A 19,483-nucleotide genomic window follows, 5' to 3' on the forward strand; every position below is an offset into this window, starting at 1 on the left:
ATTTCGAATCTTGATCTCAGAGCATTTGCAACGCGGAAAATAAAAAAAAAATATATGGGACCCACCTCTACCACATGATGGTCACTCCTCCACGTCATGTGGAGAGAGATTAAGGAAGGATTAGTTCTTTTAACGAGCGTTGTAGATGTCCTCAGATTCGAAATTAGATGGGATGGAGGAATATTGTTAACCAAATGATTTGACAAGATCCTAATGAAAGGGATAAAGTTAGAGAAACTATTATTTTCTATGATTGAAAGTGATGAACCAAGAACAGAAGTCGACTCGAAGTCAAGTTTTTCTCGATCAAGATTTTTACAAATCTTATTTAAAATTATTTAAAAAAATTTTAAAAATTATTTAAAGTTGTGTAAGTAATTAAAAATTTTAAAGTTAATTATATATGAGCATTATTAATTATTATAATATGTTCTCCAAGTGGTAGATGACGTCATGCACTACTTGAGATGCGTACGCAAGAGTGACTTCATGCATGCACAAATGGTAGAATATTAAATAACACTCTTCTTTTAAAATTTATTATTAAAATAATATTCGAATTTAATTAAAATAAATAATTAAAAATCATCTTTTGATTTACAAAATAAAAAGGAGAAGAGAGATAATCTTCCACCTTTAGTTAAAGTTAATTACTACGATAAATAAATTTTCTTATATGGAATATAACTGTCAATTTGGATGGGATCAGATTGATCCATCCCATTAAATAATTTAGATAGGTTAGATTAAAATTTTATTAATCCATTTTAAGATGAGTTGATATGGATTGACTCATCTATATAGCCATCCATCAATTTCGGTTAAGCCTGCCAGGTTTATTGGGTTGCAAGGTACAAACATAGTCTCACATCTAAAATATATGGAAAAGATCATGGGGTTAAAAGGATGGAAAGTATCTCCATTGGTATGAGGCCTTTTGGGTAGAGCTCAAGAACAAAGCCATGAGGGTTTAGACCCAAAGTAGACAATATCATACCATTGTAGAGATATTTTGATTTCATCGAATTTAACAAGTGGTATCAGAGTGAAACCGCTCTTCACCGGACTAACCGTCGGATGAGCCATGATCCAGATCTAACCATGTGGTTTGAACCTTAAATAAAGGAAGTGGGTGCTCCCGTGTCTGAATCAAGAGGACCAGACACCAGGTGAGAAGTTCTAGTAGAAAAATGTGTTTGGTATGATATGCTATTTTCTATTTTCTAGAAAAGAAAATTGGAAAATATCTTTTGGTTCAGTAATCTAGAATTAACTATTTCCATTAGTTGTATATTTTTTTATTTTTTATTAAAAATAAAAAAATTTAATATAAATATTTAAAAATAAAAAATAAAATATTTTTTAAAAAATAATAAGATAATTTTATAGGTTTTAATAAAGCCTATTTAAACTATCTAGAATTAATTATTTACATTAATTATATTTTTTTATTTTTGTAATTAAAAATAAAAAATTAATATAAATATTTAAAAATAAATTTTTTTTTAAAATGTAAAATATTTTTTTTCCTCTCTCGACGCCTCCTCTCCTCTTCCTCCTCCCGACGCGACCTCTTCCTCTCCTTTCCTCCTTCCGCTCCTCCTCCTCTCCTCTTCCTCCTCCCCCTGGGCCCGGGCGGCGCCTCCGATGGTGTCGCCAGGCCCGGGCATCGCCGGACCTAACTGTGCCCGCGTCGTGTTTCATCGAAACCAACGCCGCGAACTGTGCCAGATCCAGGCCGGGCTGTGCCGGTGCGTCCACATCCGGCTCCAAGGCTTGGTTCGCTGCCGCTTGAATTTTAGATAAACTAATTAAAAATTTACTTGAATTATTAAAATTCATCCCTTTTATTTTTAAAGTGTAATTCAGTCTAATTCGATATAAGTCCGTTCGATCGATTCATAATTTAAATATAAAAAAGACCAATCTATGATTCTGGTCCATTCTTCTCTACAAGATCGCTTTCCATGAAGTATGTATAAACATATTTATGTATGAAGTCGCAGAGTTGCATGTACCAACCATCCATGCGACCATGCACGATATATATATCTATATATATACGGCTACCAGTCACCAATGCGCGCGTAACTTTATTATGCGAGAATGCATGCCTGCGAATAAAAATAAAAATTAAAAGGAAATTAAATGAAAATGAAAATTTTCAACGAAATAAAGAACATTCTAAATGATCGAAATCGTCGAGAAGATATTTCTTGTATATATAAAAAGTAGTTAAAATAATATTTGAATATATTTTTTATTTACACATATTTTTATTTTAATATTATTATAATAGTTGTGCAATAACTATCCTATCGTGTTAAATAAAATAAATAGATTCTATTTAAATAGTTATTATAATATTATAGTAACTATTTAATACTGCTGTTGATTATAATAACTACGAAAATTTTCAAATCATTTTAATTAAATTTATACAATTTTAACCATATTAATAAAGGATTTTTAGATAAAAATATCATAATTATAGTTAAATTAAAAAGAATTATAGTTATTGTAATAAAATTAAAACGAAAGTATTTTTAGTATAAAATATTATTTTTATTTTTATTTTTGGATAAAATGAGTGCTAAAAGGATAAGGTGGGCCCTTTTTTTATTTTTTTTTATTTTTGCCTAAAATAGAAATAATATAATTGTTTGACGAAGAAAGAAATTGCAGAACGTACGCGTCGTTTGTTCTACGGCGGAGGAAGCTGGCGGCGCCGGTCCAATTCCACGGCGCGGCGCGGCCGTGGCACCGGCGATTCCTCTCGCTGGAGGTCGAGTTGGAAAACATGGCGCTGCTTCTTAATGAACGCATCCGCTTGCTGGAAAAGCTCGTCCTTGTTCATCGCCGGAACCTCCCTTTTCCTCCACCCGCCGCCGGCTTCTTCCTCCTTCACCGTCCTCCTCCTCCTCCTCTTCTCCTCCTTCATCACGCAGATGGCTTCCCACAGCTCCTCCATCGACTTATCTTCCCATCCGCCCTCCGCCTTGCTCGGCAAAGAAGAGCCGCAGCACTCGTCGAAGAAGGACGCGGAGTAGGCGGTGGCGATGGGCGGCGCCGAAGGCGCAACATCAGCGCTCATCCATACAGTCGAGTCAACCACCCCATCCCACGAGAACTCCTCCGCCGCCGCCGCCTCCTTCCCCACCATTAACACAGGCTCGCTGAGCCACCACGCCGGAGCCCCTTGCGAGGCCGCCGACGGCTCATCCACGTCGCAGTACTCGCGCTGCTGCTCCTCCTCCTCCTCTTGCGTCTGTAAGAACAGGAAATCGTAGAAGGTCTCCACGGAGGAGGCCACCGGCGGCGCCGGCGCAGCTTGAGGAACAACGACTTCCTTCTTCCAGAGCCAGGCCACCGGCGGCGCCGGAGCAGCTTGAGGAGCAACGACTTCCTTCTTGCAGAGCCAGAGCACGAAGGGGATGAGGAAGCTGTAGCGGTGGAGCAGGAGGAGGAGGTCGAGGAAGCTGTAGCGGTGGAGCAAGGGGATGAGGAGCCAACTAGCTACGCCGATAATCAAGAAGGAGCTCTTCACCACCCAAACTAGTTTTTCCGATCTCTCCATCTCTGAGTTCTAAAGAAGAAGGATTATCTATATATTTTGATGAGAGATTTTGAGTGTTAATATGTTTATTTATTATTTTAATTATTAGATTGACCTTGACTTCTCCAAAGTCAACGGAATTTAATGTTTGATTTTTTCTAGGCAAGTAATTGGTTAGGTAACCCATGATTTTATTCTTGACTTGACTTCTTTAAGGCTTGTTTGATTTGAAGACAATTTGCTAAAGGGTACACATAACTTTTAGGTCCACCCGACCTACTAGGATTTGCTCCAAACTAAGACTTTCTGTCTGGTGTTTGGTCCTCTTGGTTCAGACACGGAAGCACCCACTTCCTTTTATTTAAGGTTCAATCCATATAGTTAGATCTGGATTATGGCTCTTCCGACGGTTAGTCTGGTGAAGAGCGGTGGCCTCGCTTTGATACCACTTGTTAGTACTGATGAAATCAAAATATCTTCACAATGGTATGATATTGTCTCACTTTGGGCCTAAACACTTATGATTTTATTCTTAGACTCAACCCAAAAGGCCTCATCCTAATGGAGATATCTTCCATCCTTTTAAATCCATGATCTTTTCTATGTGTTTTAAATGTGGGACTATGTTTGCACCTTTGCAACCCAACAGGAATCTGTCACCTCAGCGGTCTCATACGGTCTGATTCACGACTATCTGTGAAGAGGTAAATCAAGAAGTTGCAGTTGATCACGATGGAGGAGAGCATTGCCTCGGCTTCATCGAGATTCGACTCTTGTCCACTTCAATAACTTTGTTTACTCGGACCATATCTAGTTTTGATTTGTTACCCAAAGTAGTCCTCTAATGACACTTTAGATGAGTTGCTAAATGATGCAAGTTTAGAAAAACCTCCTGTTAACTTGACTTCTTTAGAGAATATTTGTTCTGATACTGACCACAACTTAGACTGTCATTTAGTAACACATTCATGGTGTACATAAAAAGCCAAAAGAGAAAAACTAAACAAAACAAACTTCATGAATTAATTAATAAAGTTTGATATCAACTTAAAAATTTATAAATCACCATGCTTTTCATGATTATTCATCACTTTAATGCTTGTTGACCAAATGATTTATGACAGGATCGTGGAGCTGCCACGTGGCTGCCTAAGTGTATCTTACCATGTGGCCTTCCATAGAGGAATATTAGGGTTAGGTGGGATATAGGGAGAGTTCCAATCTTAGCGTCTAAAGAGGTCGTTCAGTGATAACCCTAACTCAAGTGCAGTCTTCATCTTAATTTCGAGATTTCTTGATCAGCATCTGCAACGCGGTTTGTTAATAATACTTCAAATCTAAAAAAAACTAGCCTCAAGTGGCCGATCTTATCCTAGCAACGCGACTTCAAAATATTGAACGCATTCATATTCACTCCACCACTCTTACATCATATGGCAAGAAATTAATCTCAGGTCTTGCACGCTTAGGTTAACGAGCGTTGTAGACGTCTATTCGAAATTAGTTCCGATCTTGTTAACCAAATGATTTGACATGATCCTAATGAAAGGGACAAAGTTAGAGAAACTATTATTTTCTATGATTGAAAGTGATGAAGTCGACTCGAAGTCAAGTTTTTCTCGATCAAGATTTTTACAAATCTTATTTAAAATTATTAAAAAAATTTTAAAAATTATTTAAAGTTGTGTAAGTAATTAAAAATTTTAAAGTTAATTATATATGAGCATTATTAATTATTATAATATGTTCTCCAAGTGGTAGATGACGTCATGCACTACGTGAGATACGTACGCACAGAGTGACTTCATGCATGCACAAATGGTAGAATATTAAATAACACTCTTCTTTTAAAATTTATTATTAAAATAATATTCGAATTTAATTAAAATAAATAATTAAAAATCATCTTTTGATTTACAAAATAAAAAGGAGAAGAGAGATAATCTTCCACCTTTAGTTAAAGTTAATTACTATGATAAATAAATTTTCTTATATGGAATATAACTGTCAATTTGGATGGGATCAGATTGATCCATCCCATTAAATAATTTAGATAGGTTAGATTAAAATTTTATTAATCCATTTTAAGATGGATTGATATGGATTGACTCATCTATATAGCCATCCATCAATTTGGGTTAAGCCTGCTAGGTTTATTGGGTTGCAAGGTACAAACATAGTCTCACATCTAAAGTATATGGAAAAGATCATGGGGTTAAAAGGATGGAAAGTATCTCCATTGGTATGAGGCCTTTTGGGTAGAGCTCAAGAACAAAGCCATGAGGGTTTAGACCCAAAGTGGACAATATCATACCATTGTGGAGATATTTTGATTTCATCGATTTTAACAAGTGGTATCAGAGCGAAACCGCTCTTCACCGGACTAACCGCCAGATGAGCCATGATCCAGATCTAACCATGTGGTTTGAACCTTAAATAAAGGAAGTGGGTGCTCCCGTGTCTGAATCAAGAGGACCAGACACCAAGTGAGAAGTTCTAGTAGGTCGGGTGGACCGAGGGGCAAAAAATTCTAGTTATGAATAGGTGAGAAGTCCTAGTAGGTCGGGTGGACCGAGGGGCAAACAGTCCTAGCTGCGGCTAGGTGGGAAGTCCTAGTAGGTCGAGTGGACCGAGGGACAAAAAAGTCCTGGTGGATCGAGGATTCAGACATCAAAACGACGTTGGGGGGCCTGTGATCATTTGTTTGAGGGGGGATTGTTGGGTTGCAAGGGTGCAAATATAGTCCCACATCTAAAGTACATGGAAAAGATCATGAGATTAAAAGGATGGAAAGTATCTCCATTGGTATGAGGCCTTTTAGGTAGAGTCCAAGAATAAAGCCATGAGAGTTTAGGCCCAAAGTGGACAATATTATACCATTGTAGAAATATTTTGAATCCATCGGTTTTAACAGGGTTAACTAATCCCGCCAAGTAATTTATGCGAATTGGGTTAAAATTTTATCAACCCATTTTAAGATCGGTTCAAATAAGTTGACCTATCTAGGCTCGGGACTCGTATAGGTTGGTCCACGGGTTGAGAAAATTTATTAATTTATTTTAAATTTTAAAATTAAAGTACAAAAAAATAAATACCAGTTAGTCTCATTGACTATCTTTGGGGGTGATCGGCCCGACCCCACAGAAGTTTCCCATCGGCCCCAAATGTAAATTAGGAAGTGCACGCAGCAGCCAACTCAGACGCCCATCATCCTTTGATTGCGCTCTCCATTTAGAGGAAAATTCCTGCAAATACGCTGTAGCTGGGGATTGAACCGCAAATGTCTGGGTGACAACCTGGATGTTCTACCGCGGCACCATTGCCCCGGGGACTAAAATTAAAATATAAAACTCAATATATTAATGGATTTGATCCGTCTAAATTATAATTCAAGCTTACAAATTTTAATTTGATCAATTTAAATTATAATTCAAATTTAAAATTTTTAATATTTTTTAATTTTTTTGACAAACACATAGCTTGGCCGGCGTAACCCGCAACTCGCCTTGGGTTGGGTTGGATTGAAGATTTTCCAACTCGCCAAGCTGATAGGTCGGCCCGCCCCGTCTCGTCGTATGATGAGTTTTTACTGGATTGACATCCCCGTCATGGTTTGACCGTTGACATCTCTACCCGCCTAGGCCCACGACCCATGTGGAATGGTCCGTGGCGGATTTAGGTTGCTCTGCATGTTGAGAAAGTTTATTTATTTATTTTAAATTTTAAAATTCAAGTAAAAAACTCAATGAATTGGTTAATCCGTCTAAATTATAATTTAGATTTAAAAATTTCAACATCAATTTAAATTGTAATCCAAATTTAAAATTTTTAATTTTTTTTATTTTTTATTTGATAGATTTGTGAGTTGACCCGTATACGTCATAATCTGTCTTGGATTGGGTTGAGTTGAAAATTTTCTAATCCATTAAGTTGGTGGGTTGGCCCGTCCTGCCCATCTCGTTATACGATGAGTTTTTAATAAATTAATCGATTCGGTCATGAACTGATCCATTTGAGCGTTCTAATCTAGAAGATTAAATGCGATAGGAAATGAAGTCTGCGAAGAACAACCGTATAAAAGGAAAACAACATTGTTTTAAGGGTGAGCACGAAGGAGTATTTCAAGTATCACATAGAACAGCCGTATAAAAGATTTGATGCGAGAATACATGCCTGCAAAAAAAAATTAAATTAAATTAAAAGGAAAAGGAAAAAATAAAATAAAAATGAAAACTTTCAACAAAATAAGTGTAACTCAAAGGGCAAAATTAAAAAAAAACATCCTAAATTATTTGAATTGATCAAGAAGGTATTTCTTATATATATATATATATATATTGATTTAATTTAATAAAAATATTATATATAAAATAACTCTTTATTAATTTGATTAAATTTATTTAAACTTGATAAAACATGGTGAAAAGCTCTTTAAATTTGTTACGTGCTATTAAATAGTTGTAATACTTATATAATGACTACTACAAAATTGTAATTAAGTAGTAAATAGCATGTTAATGGCATTTTAATCAAATTAGTAAAGAATTTTTATATAAAAATATCATATTTATAATTGTTTACTAAATTTAATTAAAAAGAAAAGTAATTTAATTTATTACATATAGCAACTACTTTTACATAGCTATTACAAAAATATTAAAATAAAAGTATTTCTAATATAAAAATATATATAATATTATTTTGATATTATTTTTTTTTTTTGATAAAATGAATGCTAAAATAATAAGGTGGGGCCCTTTTATTATTATTTTTTGCTTGAAATAAAAATAATTGTTTGACGAAGAAAGAAATTGTAGAACGTACGCGTCGTTTGTGCTACGGCCGAGGAAGATGGTGGCGCCAGTCCAATTCCACGGCGACGCGCGGGCGTCGCACCGGCGACTCCTCTCGCTGGAGGTCGAATTCGAAAAGATGGCGCTGATCCACTCGCCGGAAAAGCTCGTCCTTCTTCACCGCCGGAACTTCCCTTTTCCTCCTCCCGCCGCCTGCTTCCTCCTCCTTCACCGTCCTCCTCCTCCCCTCCTCCTCCTCCTCCTTCATCACGCAGATGGCCTTCCACGTCTCCTCCATCGACTTGTTATGCTCCCATCCGCCCTCCGCCTTGCTCGGCAAAGGAGGGCCGCAGAACTCGTCGAAGGGGAAGAAGGACGCGGAGTAGGCGGTGGCGATGGGCGGCGCCGAAGGCGCAACATCAGCACCCTTCCATGCCTTCGAGTCAACCACTCCATCCCACGAGAACTCCGCCGCCGCAGCCTCCTTCCCCACCATTAACCCAGGCTCGCTGAGCCACCACGCCGGCCCTGGCGAGGCCGCCGACGGCTCATCCACATCGCAGTACTCTCGATGCTGCTGCTGCTGCTGCTCCTCTTGCGGCTTGAAGAACAGGAAGTCGTAGAAGTTCTCCACCGAGGAGGCCACCGGCGGCGCCGGAGTAGCTTGAGGAACAACTACAGCGCCGTTGTTGCTTCCGGCGACTTCCTTCTTGCAGAGCCAAAGCCAGAGCCAGAGCGCCAAGGGGATGAGGAAGCTGTAGCGGTGGAGCAGGAGGAGGAGGTCGAGGGAGGAGGGGATGAGGAGCCAGGCAGCCATGCCGATGATCAGGAAGGAGTTCTTCGCCACCCAAACCAGTCTCTCCATCTTCGAGTTCATGTAATTCTAAAGAAAGAGGGATTTCGAGTAGGTGTAAGTTGCGTTTGGATATTAGCCGGTGATCATCAAATCATTAATTAATATGCTTATTTATTATTTTAATGATTAGATTGAGCTTGACTTCTTTAAAGTCAACGGAAGTGTATTTTCTAAGCAAGTGTGGTTAAAATTAGTTAGGTCACGTTTAGATTGACTTTGACTTCTTTAAAGTTTGTTTGATTCGAAGAGTGATGTGACGGAGATAATTGTAGAGTTATAGGGGGTGAATAATATATTCTTCGCTTTTTCATTAATTCGTTTTTATGAAAGTACTAAGCAGCGAAATATTAGTTAAAGATGTAGGGACATCCGGATTTACTTGATTCATAACTCCATAGGATTAATACGTCTAAGGCCTATGTACGAGAGACGCTCGTCCATTAGTGGTCTCCTTTCCAAACGTTGTTCGGAGGCGGAGAAAACGGTCTTACAGTCCAATAAAGAATAACAAGTAATTAAAGAACAGAAAGTAAGACTGAAATAAAAACCAATCACTTTTGCCGATCTGGAAGTTCTGAGCATCGTGCACTCCTCTTGAATCTTCCTCGATTGCAAGCGTCTGGCCCCGTTCATGTTCCGAACCACCACTAGAAAGAGAGGAAGACTTGTAATTGATTGTTCTGATTGTGCACGTTCATCCTTCTTTTATAGCATCTTCCGGTCGATTGGAATGCATCTCAGGTCGACCCCACGTAGACCGTGATCCTCTTTCTCCGCGGCTGACTTGGCCTTCAGGTCGACTAGAATATCTATTCCGGTCGACTCCAAGTTGACGTGGAAGATCTTGATAAAATTTATCTTTTCGTTGTGATTATCCGATCTCCAATCGACTGGATTTACCTTCCAGTCGACCGATTGGATTCCAGTTCCAGTCGATTGGATCCAAGACTGAGTTTGGTTTGACTGTCTTTGTTTGCTCCACTTATGATTTCTCCATCTTGCTTCAAGCCCCTGGTTCCTGCAAGACAAGCATGCAAACATACAAACAATCTAAGCCTTACCCTGTGGGTTTAACTTCGAATTTCTACCGAAATCCTGGGTTAGTCTGACACATACCGTTCCACTCCGGGAACGCACCCTTATCCACTCCACTCGGGAGAAGTTTTGCCAACAAGTCCTCCAGACTTATTGGACTTCCCGCTTAGCCATTGTCCTTGGCCCCCAGGACTTTGCTGCTATGACTCGGTTCTCCAGACCGCTCAGACTTCATCAACCCTCTGGTCCTCCTGATCATACTCGATTGAACTTTAATCATGTTTCCCGGTCCTTCGACACTGCATGGACTTGCACCTGGTGCACTCGACCTGTTAAGACTTTTGTCCAATCCTCCAAACCAAAACTTTCCTTTGCCTAGCCTACAACTAGAACTTTAAGGGCCTAGCCTACAACTAGGATTTTTCCTTGCCCAATCTTCCAGATCAGAACTTCCACTGCCTAGTCTAACTGACTAGGACTTCTTGCTAATCATCTAGTCTGACTAGACTTCACTCACACATCCAAACATCATGTCCTGTTTGGATCAATCCTTGGTCAAACTGACCAGACCTTAGTGTATTGTCAAACATCGAAACTTTAAATAAGATCTAGTGCTTATTGCACCAACAATAATAGGGTCCATTTGGTAGATCCAAGACTTGTCAACTTAGAGTCAGGTTGGCCGAGCTCAATAGTGAGCTCGAGAGAAGTCAATTAACTTATGATTGAACTCGGATTAAGTCAGCTGACTTATGATCGAACTCAATTTGAATTAGCTTGGTTCATATGTGAGTTAAGTCTAACCAGTTAGATCCACGACTGAGCTAAGATCAAACTGCTTTTGAACTAAAGAACTCGACTAAGGATACACCAAGGAATCAATCCATCCCCTGATCTCGGTCGGATCATATTGGTATCGTATATGAGAATTCTGAGCTGAGACGTTGAGATGAGAGACACTCGAAGAAATCAAGGAGAGCAAGAGACTACTTCTAAGGAAAGGAATCATGCTATTATGCTTGACTTGGCGGTTCCTACCTTAATGATAGGGAATTTGAGTTGAATCATAACAGCTAATGTGGAGAAGCTCTTGCGATGATAATTTTTATTGAATCCTTCCCCCTCAGAGGTACCCAGAGCAATATAGGTCCAATGAAAAGAGCAATCTCAAGAGTCAATAATCCGAGAACTGCCTCGAGGAAATCACATTCTGACAAGAGAGAAAAAAGAAAGGGAGACTTGGCAGCACATCGATCCCATTCTCACAAGGTATCCTGTCTGAGGGATTGTCGAGTCATTTTTAGTTGCTGCAAATTGGTGAGTATATAGGATCCTTGAACTTGGAGGATCACTTGTGTTGATTCGAAAAATCCTCCCTCCTACACTACTACACTGATGGAGTGAAGTGTCGGGTCTTCCTGACAACCCTAGCGGGGTTGACGCAGTGGTGGTTTAACTGACTAAAGTTGGACTCTATTCGATCTTTCGAGGAATTTAGTACCATGTTTCTACACCATTTTGCCAATTATAAGTGTTACCACAAGACTTCTCTTAGTCTTTTCACGATAAAGCAACAAAGCGGGGAAACCATGAGGGAGTACATCCAACGTTTCAATCGCACTGCGTTAGATGTATCTATTGCCACTTTTGAGATCCTATTAGTGCTTTCTCTCAAGGGTTGCCAGAGGGGGATTTTTTCAAATCTCTAGCAAAGAAGCCCCTGTCAATTACAATGACCTTCTTGGAAGAGGGCCCAACGCACCATGAAAAATGATGTTGAAATATTTGGACTATCTCTCGTCGACCTGAGAGAAAGGTCCCTCATCTGACTCCTCGGAATGGAGTCCCGAGGGAACTCCTCAACTATGCAACGATCAAGGCTAGGGGAGAAACAATTGTTCAAGCATTGGAAGAGAATCCCTTGCCAATTGGGCCTCGAGGATATTAGAGTAGACAACCCGTCCAGGCGTTGAGACCTTTCTACGCTTTCCATCAGGTGTGTGGTCATTCCATCTAGTCATGTCATAGGCTCATCGAGGAGATCAGTCGAGTCATACAACACCACCAGCAAGATAGCCCTCCCCTGGAATTGACCAAATCGGTCTTCAGCCAAGCATCCTCGCCCCAAGCCAAGAAGTCGGCCTAGAGACTCAAGAGCAGTTGAGGTGACTTATTGATCTCGAGACCACAATGAAAGCTAACTTGAATCCAACGCGGAAGCTATTGATTCTTACTTGTCATTGGAAGGATTCTTGAAATGCAGCGGAAGTCTTCTGCAGGGATCAAACAACAATCCATATCTTGGTCTCAATGGAGAAGAGTCCAAGCAAGAAAAAGATCAAAGTCAAGATGCCCAAATTGAGTGAACTATTCTTTTCTTATATCAAACCCATCCTGCAGGAATTATCCACCATAAAACCTATAACCCTTTAACAACGCATTAATATTAACGAATCATATTATTACATCTATACATTGAATCCATATCCAATATCTAAACCCCTTTAATGCCACAAACATTTGATCACTTAATTGAGATTTAATTTCTTTAATGATAATTAATTGTGTGTGTTAATCTAAGTATAAGCCCACCTTATGGATCAAGCCCACCCATGTGGCCTTCCACAACCTAAGAATAAACTACAAGCAAATTCTTTCTTTAGGACCATCATTGGAATATCTCCTTTCTATATTGTTTATACTTTGTAGCTATTTTAGACATCCGCTAAAGTTAACTATTGCTGTCTGGAAATCTCACAACGATGACGCAACAGTAGAAATCCTTCCCGCAACAAGGAGCGATGATGTCGAAGCCTTCTCTTCGCTTTCTTTTCGTGGTGGAGCCGAATCTATGGAGAATAACAAACATCAAAGCGCTTGCCGAGAATTGCCCTTGCGAAACCACTCCAATGCCTAAGTCATCATAGTATTTCGATGAAAAGGGACAAAGTAATACGAGAGATTGAATTTGAGAGCCCCTCCTTGATCGGAGCATATACTTGACCTTTTATAAGTGTGAGGTATCCGTGGAGATCATGGAGAGGTGGGGGAGAGAACATGGGAAAGTGGCGAAGATAACCTGGGAGAGTAGGGATGATGCCCATGTCTACTTGTGTCTGACTGAACTCGATTAATAGAACTTGCACTCGAACATGTTCAAGCTGTAGTTTAATTTTGCTTGAATCAAGATTTGAATAACTTGAATTGATCTCGTGCTTGAATTTCATTTTGAACCGAGCTCGAGCTAGAATTCCATTTCGAACCTAGCTCGAATATCAATAGTTTTGAAATATTTGCATTAGTGTGCTTTCTTCTGAATGTCAAATATGCATATAAATTCTTATTTTTCAGGATAAATTGAAGGAGAGAGAGAGAGGGATAGAGCTTTTGTTTGTTGAGATGATTTTATTATCTTGGAATATGCCCTACCTTATATATGAGACTCTACTCTGTACCTGATTTACTTGTCTGAGTTGTGGGGTCGACGATACTAAACCACTTGACCTGAGCGAAATTACATTTTGTTGGATTGTTTCCTCTATCGAAAGTTGGTTAAACAAAATTCCTATTCATTATTTTTTGTGATCTTGATCTAATTTGACTATATATTTTAGCATCGTTATAAAATAGTTTGACGCCGAATCGAATAATGATTATTTTAGAGATGGAAGATTAGAGAAAATTATAGAAGAAATAAACATGAGAAACCGAAAACGAAGAAAAATTATCGTTGTCTCTAAGTTTTTATCGAAAAAAATTTATTCAATAATTAAAAGTCATCTAAAAATAACCAAACAGGTATATCCTAAATAAAATCCTAACTTACAAAAATCAAAACGATATGTTTTATTTAAATATATAAAATTTATAAGTTATATATATGTTTAAGTAATTATAATGATTAGTTAAGCCTTGATAAAAAATTTAAGCTCTGATCAAATTTAATAAAATAAAATAAAATTAAAAACAGCTAAATTCGAATTATGAATAAATTTAATAATATAATTTATAATTTACACCAACCCAAATAGCAGTAATTCTCAATTAATTTAAGTGAGTGGAATTAAAATTTTATCTATCTATTTTAAAATAAATTTAGATGAGTTAATTGATCTAGATCCATGATTTGCATGAATTAATTTGTGATGGAGAAAATTTATTAAACTAATAACTTGATCCATTTAAATCACAATCTAAATTTAAAATTTTTAATTTACTTTATTTAAGTGTAATTTAAATTTAAAATTTTAAATATTTTTTATATTTTTATATTTTTTTTATAGATTCGTCAATTGATCTAATCCGTAATTCATCTGAAATGTCCGTCCGGTCGAATCGACGGGTTGGTCCGCTCCGTCGTCCGCCTCTCGAGCCGCGGTCTCCGGTTTGGTCTAAGCCACCGCCCTCGCTAGGTAACTGCGGCGTTGCTGCTCCTCTCCTGGAAGCCACGAGAAGCGACGCCCCTTCTGATCCGCCGGACTTCCACTGAGTGAGTCTTCATCTCTTTTCTCCTTCTCACTCTACGTTCATCCCCAAATTTGCATCTTTCATGGCGGTCTTATCTCAAACTTCCTTTTTTTCCTCTTTAGAATTGTTCTGTCAAACGATTTGCGTTCGCGTTCCTGGTGTTTTTGTTTGTTTGTTTGTTTGTTTATTTGTTTGATTACGCGCCTTCCAATTGTTCGGTTAAATGGCTCACTGAAGGTGTTGGAAATTTGGCCTCAGGTCGTACATCAAACTTCCTTTTTTTCTCTTTAGAATTGTTCTAAATTGACTTCACAATTTGCATATGTTTCTGTCTCATGATTTGCGTTCGCGTTCCTGGTGTTTTTGTTTGTTTGTTTATATGTTTGACTAGGCGCCTTCCAATTGTTCGGTTAAATGGCTCAGTGAGTGGTGTTGGAAATTTGACCTCAGGTCCCTGATGGCTAGGGCATTCGACGTTCGGAAACTTATCAAGTAAGTGATTTTCATGCAAATTTATGCAGTTTTGATGGGTGCATTGTTGTTTATTGCTTGGATTGCTGGTACTTCAACAACGCTGTGCTGTGCGCCTTCAGGAAATTAGGGTTTGAAAAGGGGGACATCTACTTCGTGAAGCAGATGGGGAAAGCTTTGCTCTGCACCTATGCTATCTTTGGTCTTGCTTGGTGGTGTAATGAAACTAATGTATTTGGTTGGTGGAATATTCAGATACGGCCAAAGGTGAAATACTTCTTTTCTCGAAATTTATTTCCCGACATGAAAGTTTGCTTGTGTTCATGATTATTCAAAAGGGGGAAAAAAATCAAAAAGGCGCCGCAACTTATACAAATCGTCAAAAGGGCGCCTTTTAAAAAAAAAAAACTAAAAGGGTGCCCCATTAGATGTTTTATTTATAGAATACCTCTTATTTCAATATTGTTGTAGCAACTACTAGTAGTTGCTACAATGTGTAGAAGTTACTTTATAGCTGCTACAATGTGTTTAGGATTTGGAGTTTACGGTTTAGTTTGATTAAAGTGAAATAGATAATTTTTTATGTTGTAGTAGTTACCGAGTAATTGTTACATATTGTAGCAGCTACTAGTAGCTGCTTCACACTTGTGGCTAAATCCTAAACTCTTGAACACTAAATTATTAAACTTTAAACATTATTATATCAAAATACTTTTTTTATTAATTTGATCAAAATAATTTAAACTTCATCAAAATCATTTTAAATTAATCAAAATTACTTTAAAATAGTTAAAGAAACTACTAAATAGCTACTAGAACACTACAATAGTATTGTATTAGGTGTTACATGTTGTAGCAGCTACAGAATAACTTTTACACATTGTAGCAGCTAGTCGTAGTAGTGCTAGAAATAAAGAACAATGTTGTAGCAGCTACCCGGCAATTTCTACATGTTGTAGTAGCTATTCAGTAACTTCTACACGTTGTAGTAGTTACCGGTAGCTGTTACAACAACATTGGAATAAGGGGGGGATAAAATAGCTTATGAGGCACCCTTTTGACTTTTTTTAAAAAAAGGGGTGCCCAATAATTTGGGGCACCCTTTTGATTTTTGCCCTATTCAAAATGCATGGTCCTAGGGAAAAGTCTATTGTACGCAACCTTACCCTGCTTTGCAAGAGATTATTTCCGAACTTGAATCCGTTACCTTGAGGTCACATGACATCAACTTTACCGTTATACCAAACTCCCCTTCACACTTTTGTTATAAAGATAAGGAAGAATTTGACTTCACTGCTCTCATTAGATCCAAAGGAGTACAATTATAGGGTAGATAGTATAGTTTTAATGGTGGCTTATGTTAAACAAATTCATATGGAAATTTGCAGAGAAGTACGTATTGTTAATGACATCCCTAGGGAAGATGTGATGATCAACAAGTGTAAAGCGCTTAAGTAGCACAGTGTATCTTAATCACCATATCTCAAAAAATCTATTAATGGTTTGCGAGTAAAAAGATTTAGGGGATCCCTCCCCATGGTCGTGCAGTCTCATTAGTTATAGTAGCTGCATACAAACTTAGTGTAAAGTGAGAGATGTTGAATGGCTTTAGCTTGTGCAGTGGTAGGCCAAGTAGAGAGGAGCAGGATCATTTTAGAGGATCACCTAGACTATCAAATGGAATTAAGGCTTGAAATGTTATTCAAAGCCAAAGTAACGATCCCACACTAGAACATACCAGGGCGTGCCAATAAATCTTGTTGGAGGAACCAAGGAAAAGGAGAAAGAAGTTGAGGAAGAGGAGGAAAGGGGGGAAGAGGAGGGATAACATTTATGAAAAATCCCTACTCAATCTCTTTGTTTCACTATTCCACAAATCATGTTGGAGAAGTTGAAGTCGTTTCATAAATCCGCTCAAGTTTAAGTTGGATTCATTCCTCTATCCTGACGTCATTAGTCGAAGCTAGATCGATTGCAAGAAAATTTTCATGCTCAGTGTTGTTTCTTTGTTTGCAGTTGTGTCATTTCATCGTTTGTGCCAGCAACCCATCTTTCATGCCCTCATTATGGTGTTTTGACTGTCGCCCTGGCTGCTCACGGAAGAAAGAAACAAAACCATTGAGGAATAATTGTTTCGGTGGTTTCGACAGTTATTGCATGTTGGTTGGTCAGTAGAACAATAAATTTCATCCATGTCCACCAACACAGAACAATATTTTAGGTGAGCTTTTGCTTTTTGGAAAGTGCTAAAGGTGAGATTTTTTGTTTTCACTATTGGTATTGAGGGATGCATCTTGGGAGAACCAAGCGATTTCTTATACAAGTGGTAGACAATTATTTGTCCGATTTCATTGTTTTTTGGCTCTTATATTACATAAATTTGGATTATCTTTGTAGAGTAGACTTGTGCTACTCTATCATGGATTATCTTCTAGTAGTCAATGCTAGAGTAGTTGTAATCACCCGTCTTAACAAGTGGTATAAAAGGCATTCTAACAGTTTTGATGCATTTGCATAATATTTACTCCACTTTCTCCGAAAGAACCAAAGTCTTTGCACGCGTTAGAAGATTGAATATTATAGGCTTGATAATATGTTGAAAGAATATACGATCTCTTTCGTTATGTCACTATATTTTTGTGTTCATTCATCTTCATTGCAAACAGCAGAAAATAAAATGTCTATTTGTTTCATGTGCAGGAAGAGAGAGAGATGGCTCACCTCTACGAGCGCATAAGGTATCCGTATCCCGGTGACAAAGAGGCATTCGATGAGTTCGTAAAAAGTGGTGGAGCCATTGGCACAACCATCGGACCCAAAGGGTTTATAGACAGTGACAACGATACTGAAACCCTGCAAAAACAACTGCAATCTCAAAAATTTGAACAAGAAGCTCAAAAGCTGTGGTTTCGAATGAGGAATGAAGTCATTCAGGAGCTGCAAGAGAAGGGCTTTGACATCGAGTGAAGTTGTTAGACAAAGAATGTACAACAAAAAGATGGATCACTGCTGGTCTAGATCGATTTCCGCTTCTACTTTCTTGCTGAATTTTCAAACTACCCCGGAATAAGGTGCGATATTCCTTTTCTAACTTGAATCTTTCTAGTCAAAATCTACAGCAATGTAAAAATTCTTCTTGTAGCATTTAAAATGGTTACTGCTATTTGTTCTTCAGAAGTTTCCTGCATCAATGCTTCCTGAAGCATCCCCTCCTGAAGATGTTGTATCTTTATCTTCAATTCGCTTTGAGAAAATTACACTTGTAAATCAGTTGGACCTAAACCTCTTTGTTTGAAACCGAAGACACTACATGGGTGCTCATTCTTCTCCATTTTTGCAACCCAGCTTCGATTTCAAACAAAAAGGTTTAGGTCCAACTGATACACAAAGTGTAACTTTCTCAAAACGAATCGAAGATAACGATACAACATCTTCAAGAAGGGATGCTTCAGGAAGCATTGCTTAGTAAGATAGCGATGTTGTTGGAGATGTTCTTGCAGTTACTGCCTTTGTAGAGAGATATACTCTTCGGCATTGGAAGAGAGGAATGAGATGTCGAGCGACAGCAAGAGAGGAATGAAGTAGGATGTGATGGTTTGTTCTGGTTTGTACAATCAGTCTTGATGAGCTGATCGAGATGGGTGACTCATCGTATTGAGCGAGCTAGTCTAGTTAGGTTAGTTGGTCACATGTGCAAACGGTATGAGTGGCAGTCGATCGACGGTTGGCTTATTTGTGCATAGCCGATGACCTAGGCAGGTTGATTGGTCCAAGGAGCCTATTGTGATAGTTGGCTCAATTGGTCTCGGTGTGTTGGTTGATTCGATCCAACTAATGAATCCAAACACATTAAACAAGCATGGCGGCTAAGTGAGTCAAGGGGCCTAGTGAACCGAGCGATTTGGCTACTCATCTACATGTGTAGAAAGATCACTTTGGGTTGTATGTTATAAATTTGAATGAAGGTTTGGAGACAACTTGAGAGTCGAGGGAAGGTGAATCACAAAGAAAGAGACGCGAGCGAAGAAGAACAAAAGTGATGGAGAAGTAGAGACGATGTAGGGTTTTGATGCGAGAACATTCAAGCAAGAAAGTAGTTGATGATGAAGATGAATGGATTCGTCGGTTAGGCGTTGATTGAACCGTGTTGTTAACGAACTTAAAAGTATCTTTACGCCCAATCTAGATAACTTATGCATTTTTGTTTGAGCAAAGATACACTACATGAAAATAATGACATGAAACTTAACATGAAAGACGTGGCAAGCCACATGTGTTATGCCACGTGGTTTTTGCAGCTAAACA

At 38.4% G+C, this 19,483-nt stretch overlaps 3 protein-coding genes across 5 annotated transcripts; 1 reads left to right on the forward strand and 2 right to left on the reverse strand.

Moving 5' to 3' along the window:
- Positions 1 to 2,697: 2,697 nt before the first annotated feature.
- LOC141842717 (uncharacterized) lies at positions 2,698 to 3,578 on the reverse strand. The gene is made up of 2 exons (XM_074730743.1): positions 3,386 to 3,578; positions 2,698 to 3,349 (listed from the first exon to the last, which is right to left on the reverse strand). The coding sequence occupies exons 1-2, from the start codon at positions 3,575 to 3,577 to the stop codon at positions 2,705 to 2,707; spliced, it is 837 nt and encodes a 278-aa protein (XP_074586844.1). The 5' UTR covers position 3,578; the 3' UTR covers positions 2,698 to 2,704.
- A 4,714-nt stretch (positions 3,579 to 8,292) lies between these two features.
- On the reverse strand, positions 8,293 to 9,258 carry LOC141843692 (uncharacterized). Its single transcript, XM_074731744.1, has one exon. The coding sequence runs from the start codon at positions 9,224 to 9,226 to the stop codon at positions 8,393 to 8,395; it is 834 nt and encodes a 277-aa protein (XP_074587845.1). The 5' UTR covers positions 9,227 to 9,258; the 3' UTR covers positions 8,293 to 8,392.
- Positions 9,259 to 14,582: 5,324 nt separating this feature from the next.
- LOC141843533 (uncharacterized) lies at positions 14,583 to 18,339 on the forward strand. Of its 3 annotated transcripts, XM_074731590.1 has the most exons (6): positions 14,653 to 14,729; positions 14,830 to 14,872; positions 14,909 to 14,965; positions 15,099 to 15,199; positions 15,301 to 15,445; positions 17,879 to 18,339. In XM_074731590.1, the coding sequence occupies exons 4-6, from the start codon at positions 15,165 to 15,167 to the stop codon at positions 18,143 to 18,145; spliced, it is 447 nt and encodes a 148-aa protein (XP_074587691.1). In that variant the 5' UTR covers positions 14,653 to 14,729; positions 14,830 to 14,872; positions 14,909 to 14,965; positions 15,099 to 15,164; the 3' UTR covers positions 18,146 to 18,339. The 3 variants fall into 3 exon arrangements, with proteins under 3 accessions (XP_074587690.1, XP_074587689.1, XP_074587691.1); XM_074731589.1 differs by lacking the exons at positions 14,830 to 14,872; positions 14,909 to 14,965 and having other exon boundaries at positions 14,583 to 14,729; XM_074731588.1 differs by lacking the exons at positions 14,830 to 14,872; positions 14,909 to 14,965 and having other exon boundaries at positions 14,583 to 14,729; positions 15,158 to 15,199.
- Positions 18,340 to 19,483: the final 1,144 nt, after the last annotated feature.

Source organism: Curcuma longa, chromosome 12 (genome assembly GCF_044706935.1).
Source record: "Curcuma longa cultivar G26 ecotype Majalengka, Jawa Barat chromosome 12, ITB_CL_G26_1.1, whole genome shotgun sequence".
Taxonomy (NCBI): domain Eukaryota; kingdom Viridiplantae; phylum Streptophyta; class Magnoliopsida; order Zingiberales; family Zingiberaceae; genus Curcuma; species Curcuma longa.

Coding starts and splice junctions, on each gene's coding strand:
- LOC141843692 (XM_074731744.1), bottom strand. CDS start 9,226: ATGAACTCGAAGATGGAGAGACTGGTTTGGGTGGCGAAGAACTCCTTC.
- LOC141842717 (XM_074730743.1), bottom strand. CDS start 3,577: ATGGAGAGATCGGAAAAACTAGTTTGGGTGGTGAAGAGCTCCTTCTTG. Junction 3,350..3,385: donor AAGTCGTTGCTCCTCAAGCT/GCTCCGGCGCCG, acceptor CTCTGGAAGAAG/GAAGTCGTTGTTCCTCAAGC.
- LOC141843533 (XM_074731589.1), top strand. CDS start 15,165: ATGGCTAGGGCATTCGACGTTCGGAAACTTATCAA. Junction 15,200..15,300: donor GACGTTCGGAAACTTATCAA/GTAAGTGATTTT, acceptor GTGCGCCTTCAG/GAAATTAGGGTTTGAAAAGG. Junction 15,446..17,878: donor ATATTCAGATACGGCCAAAG/GTGAAATACTTC, acceptor TTTCATGTGCAG/GAAGAGAGAGAGATGGCTCA.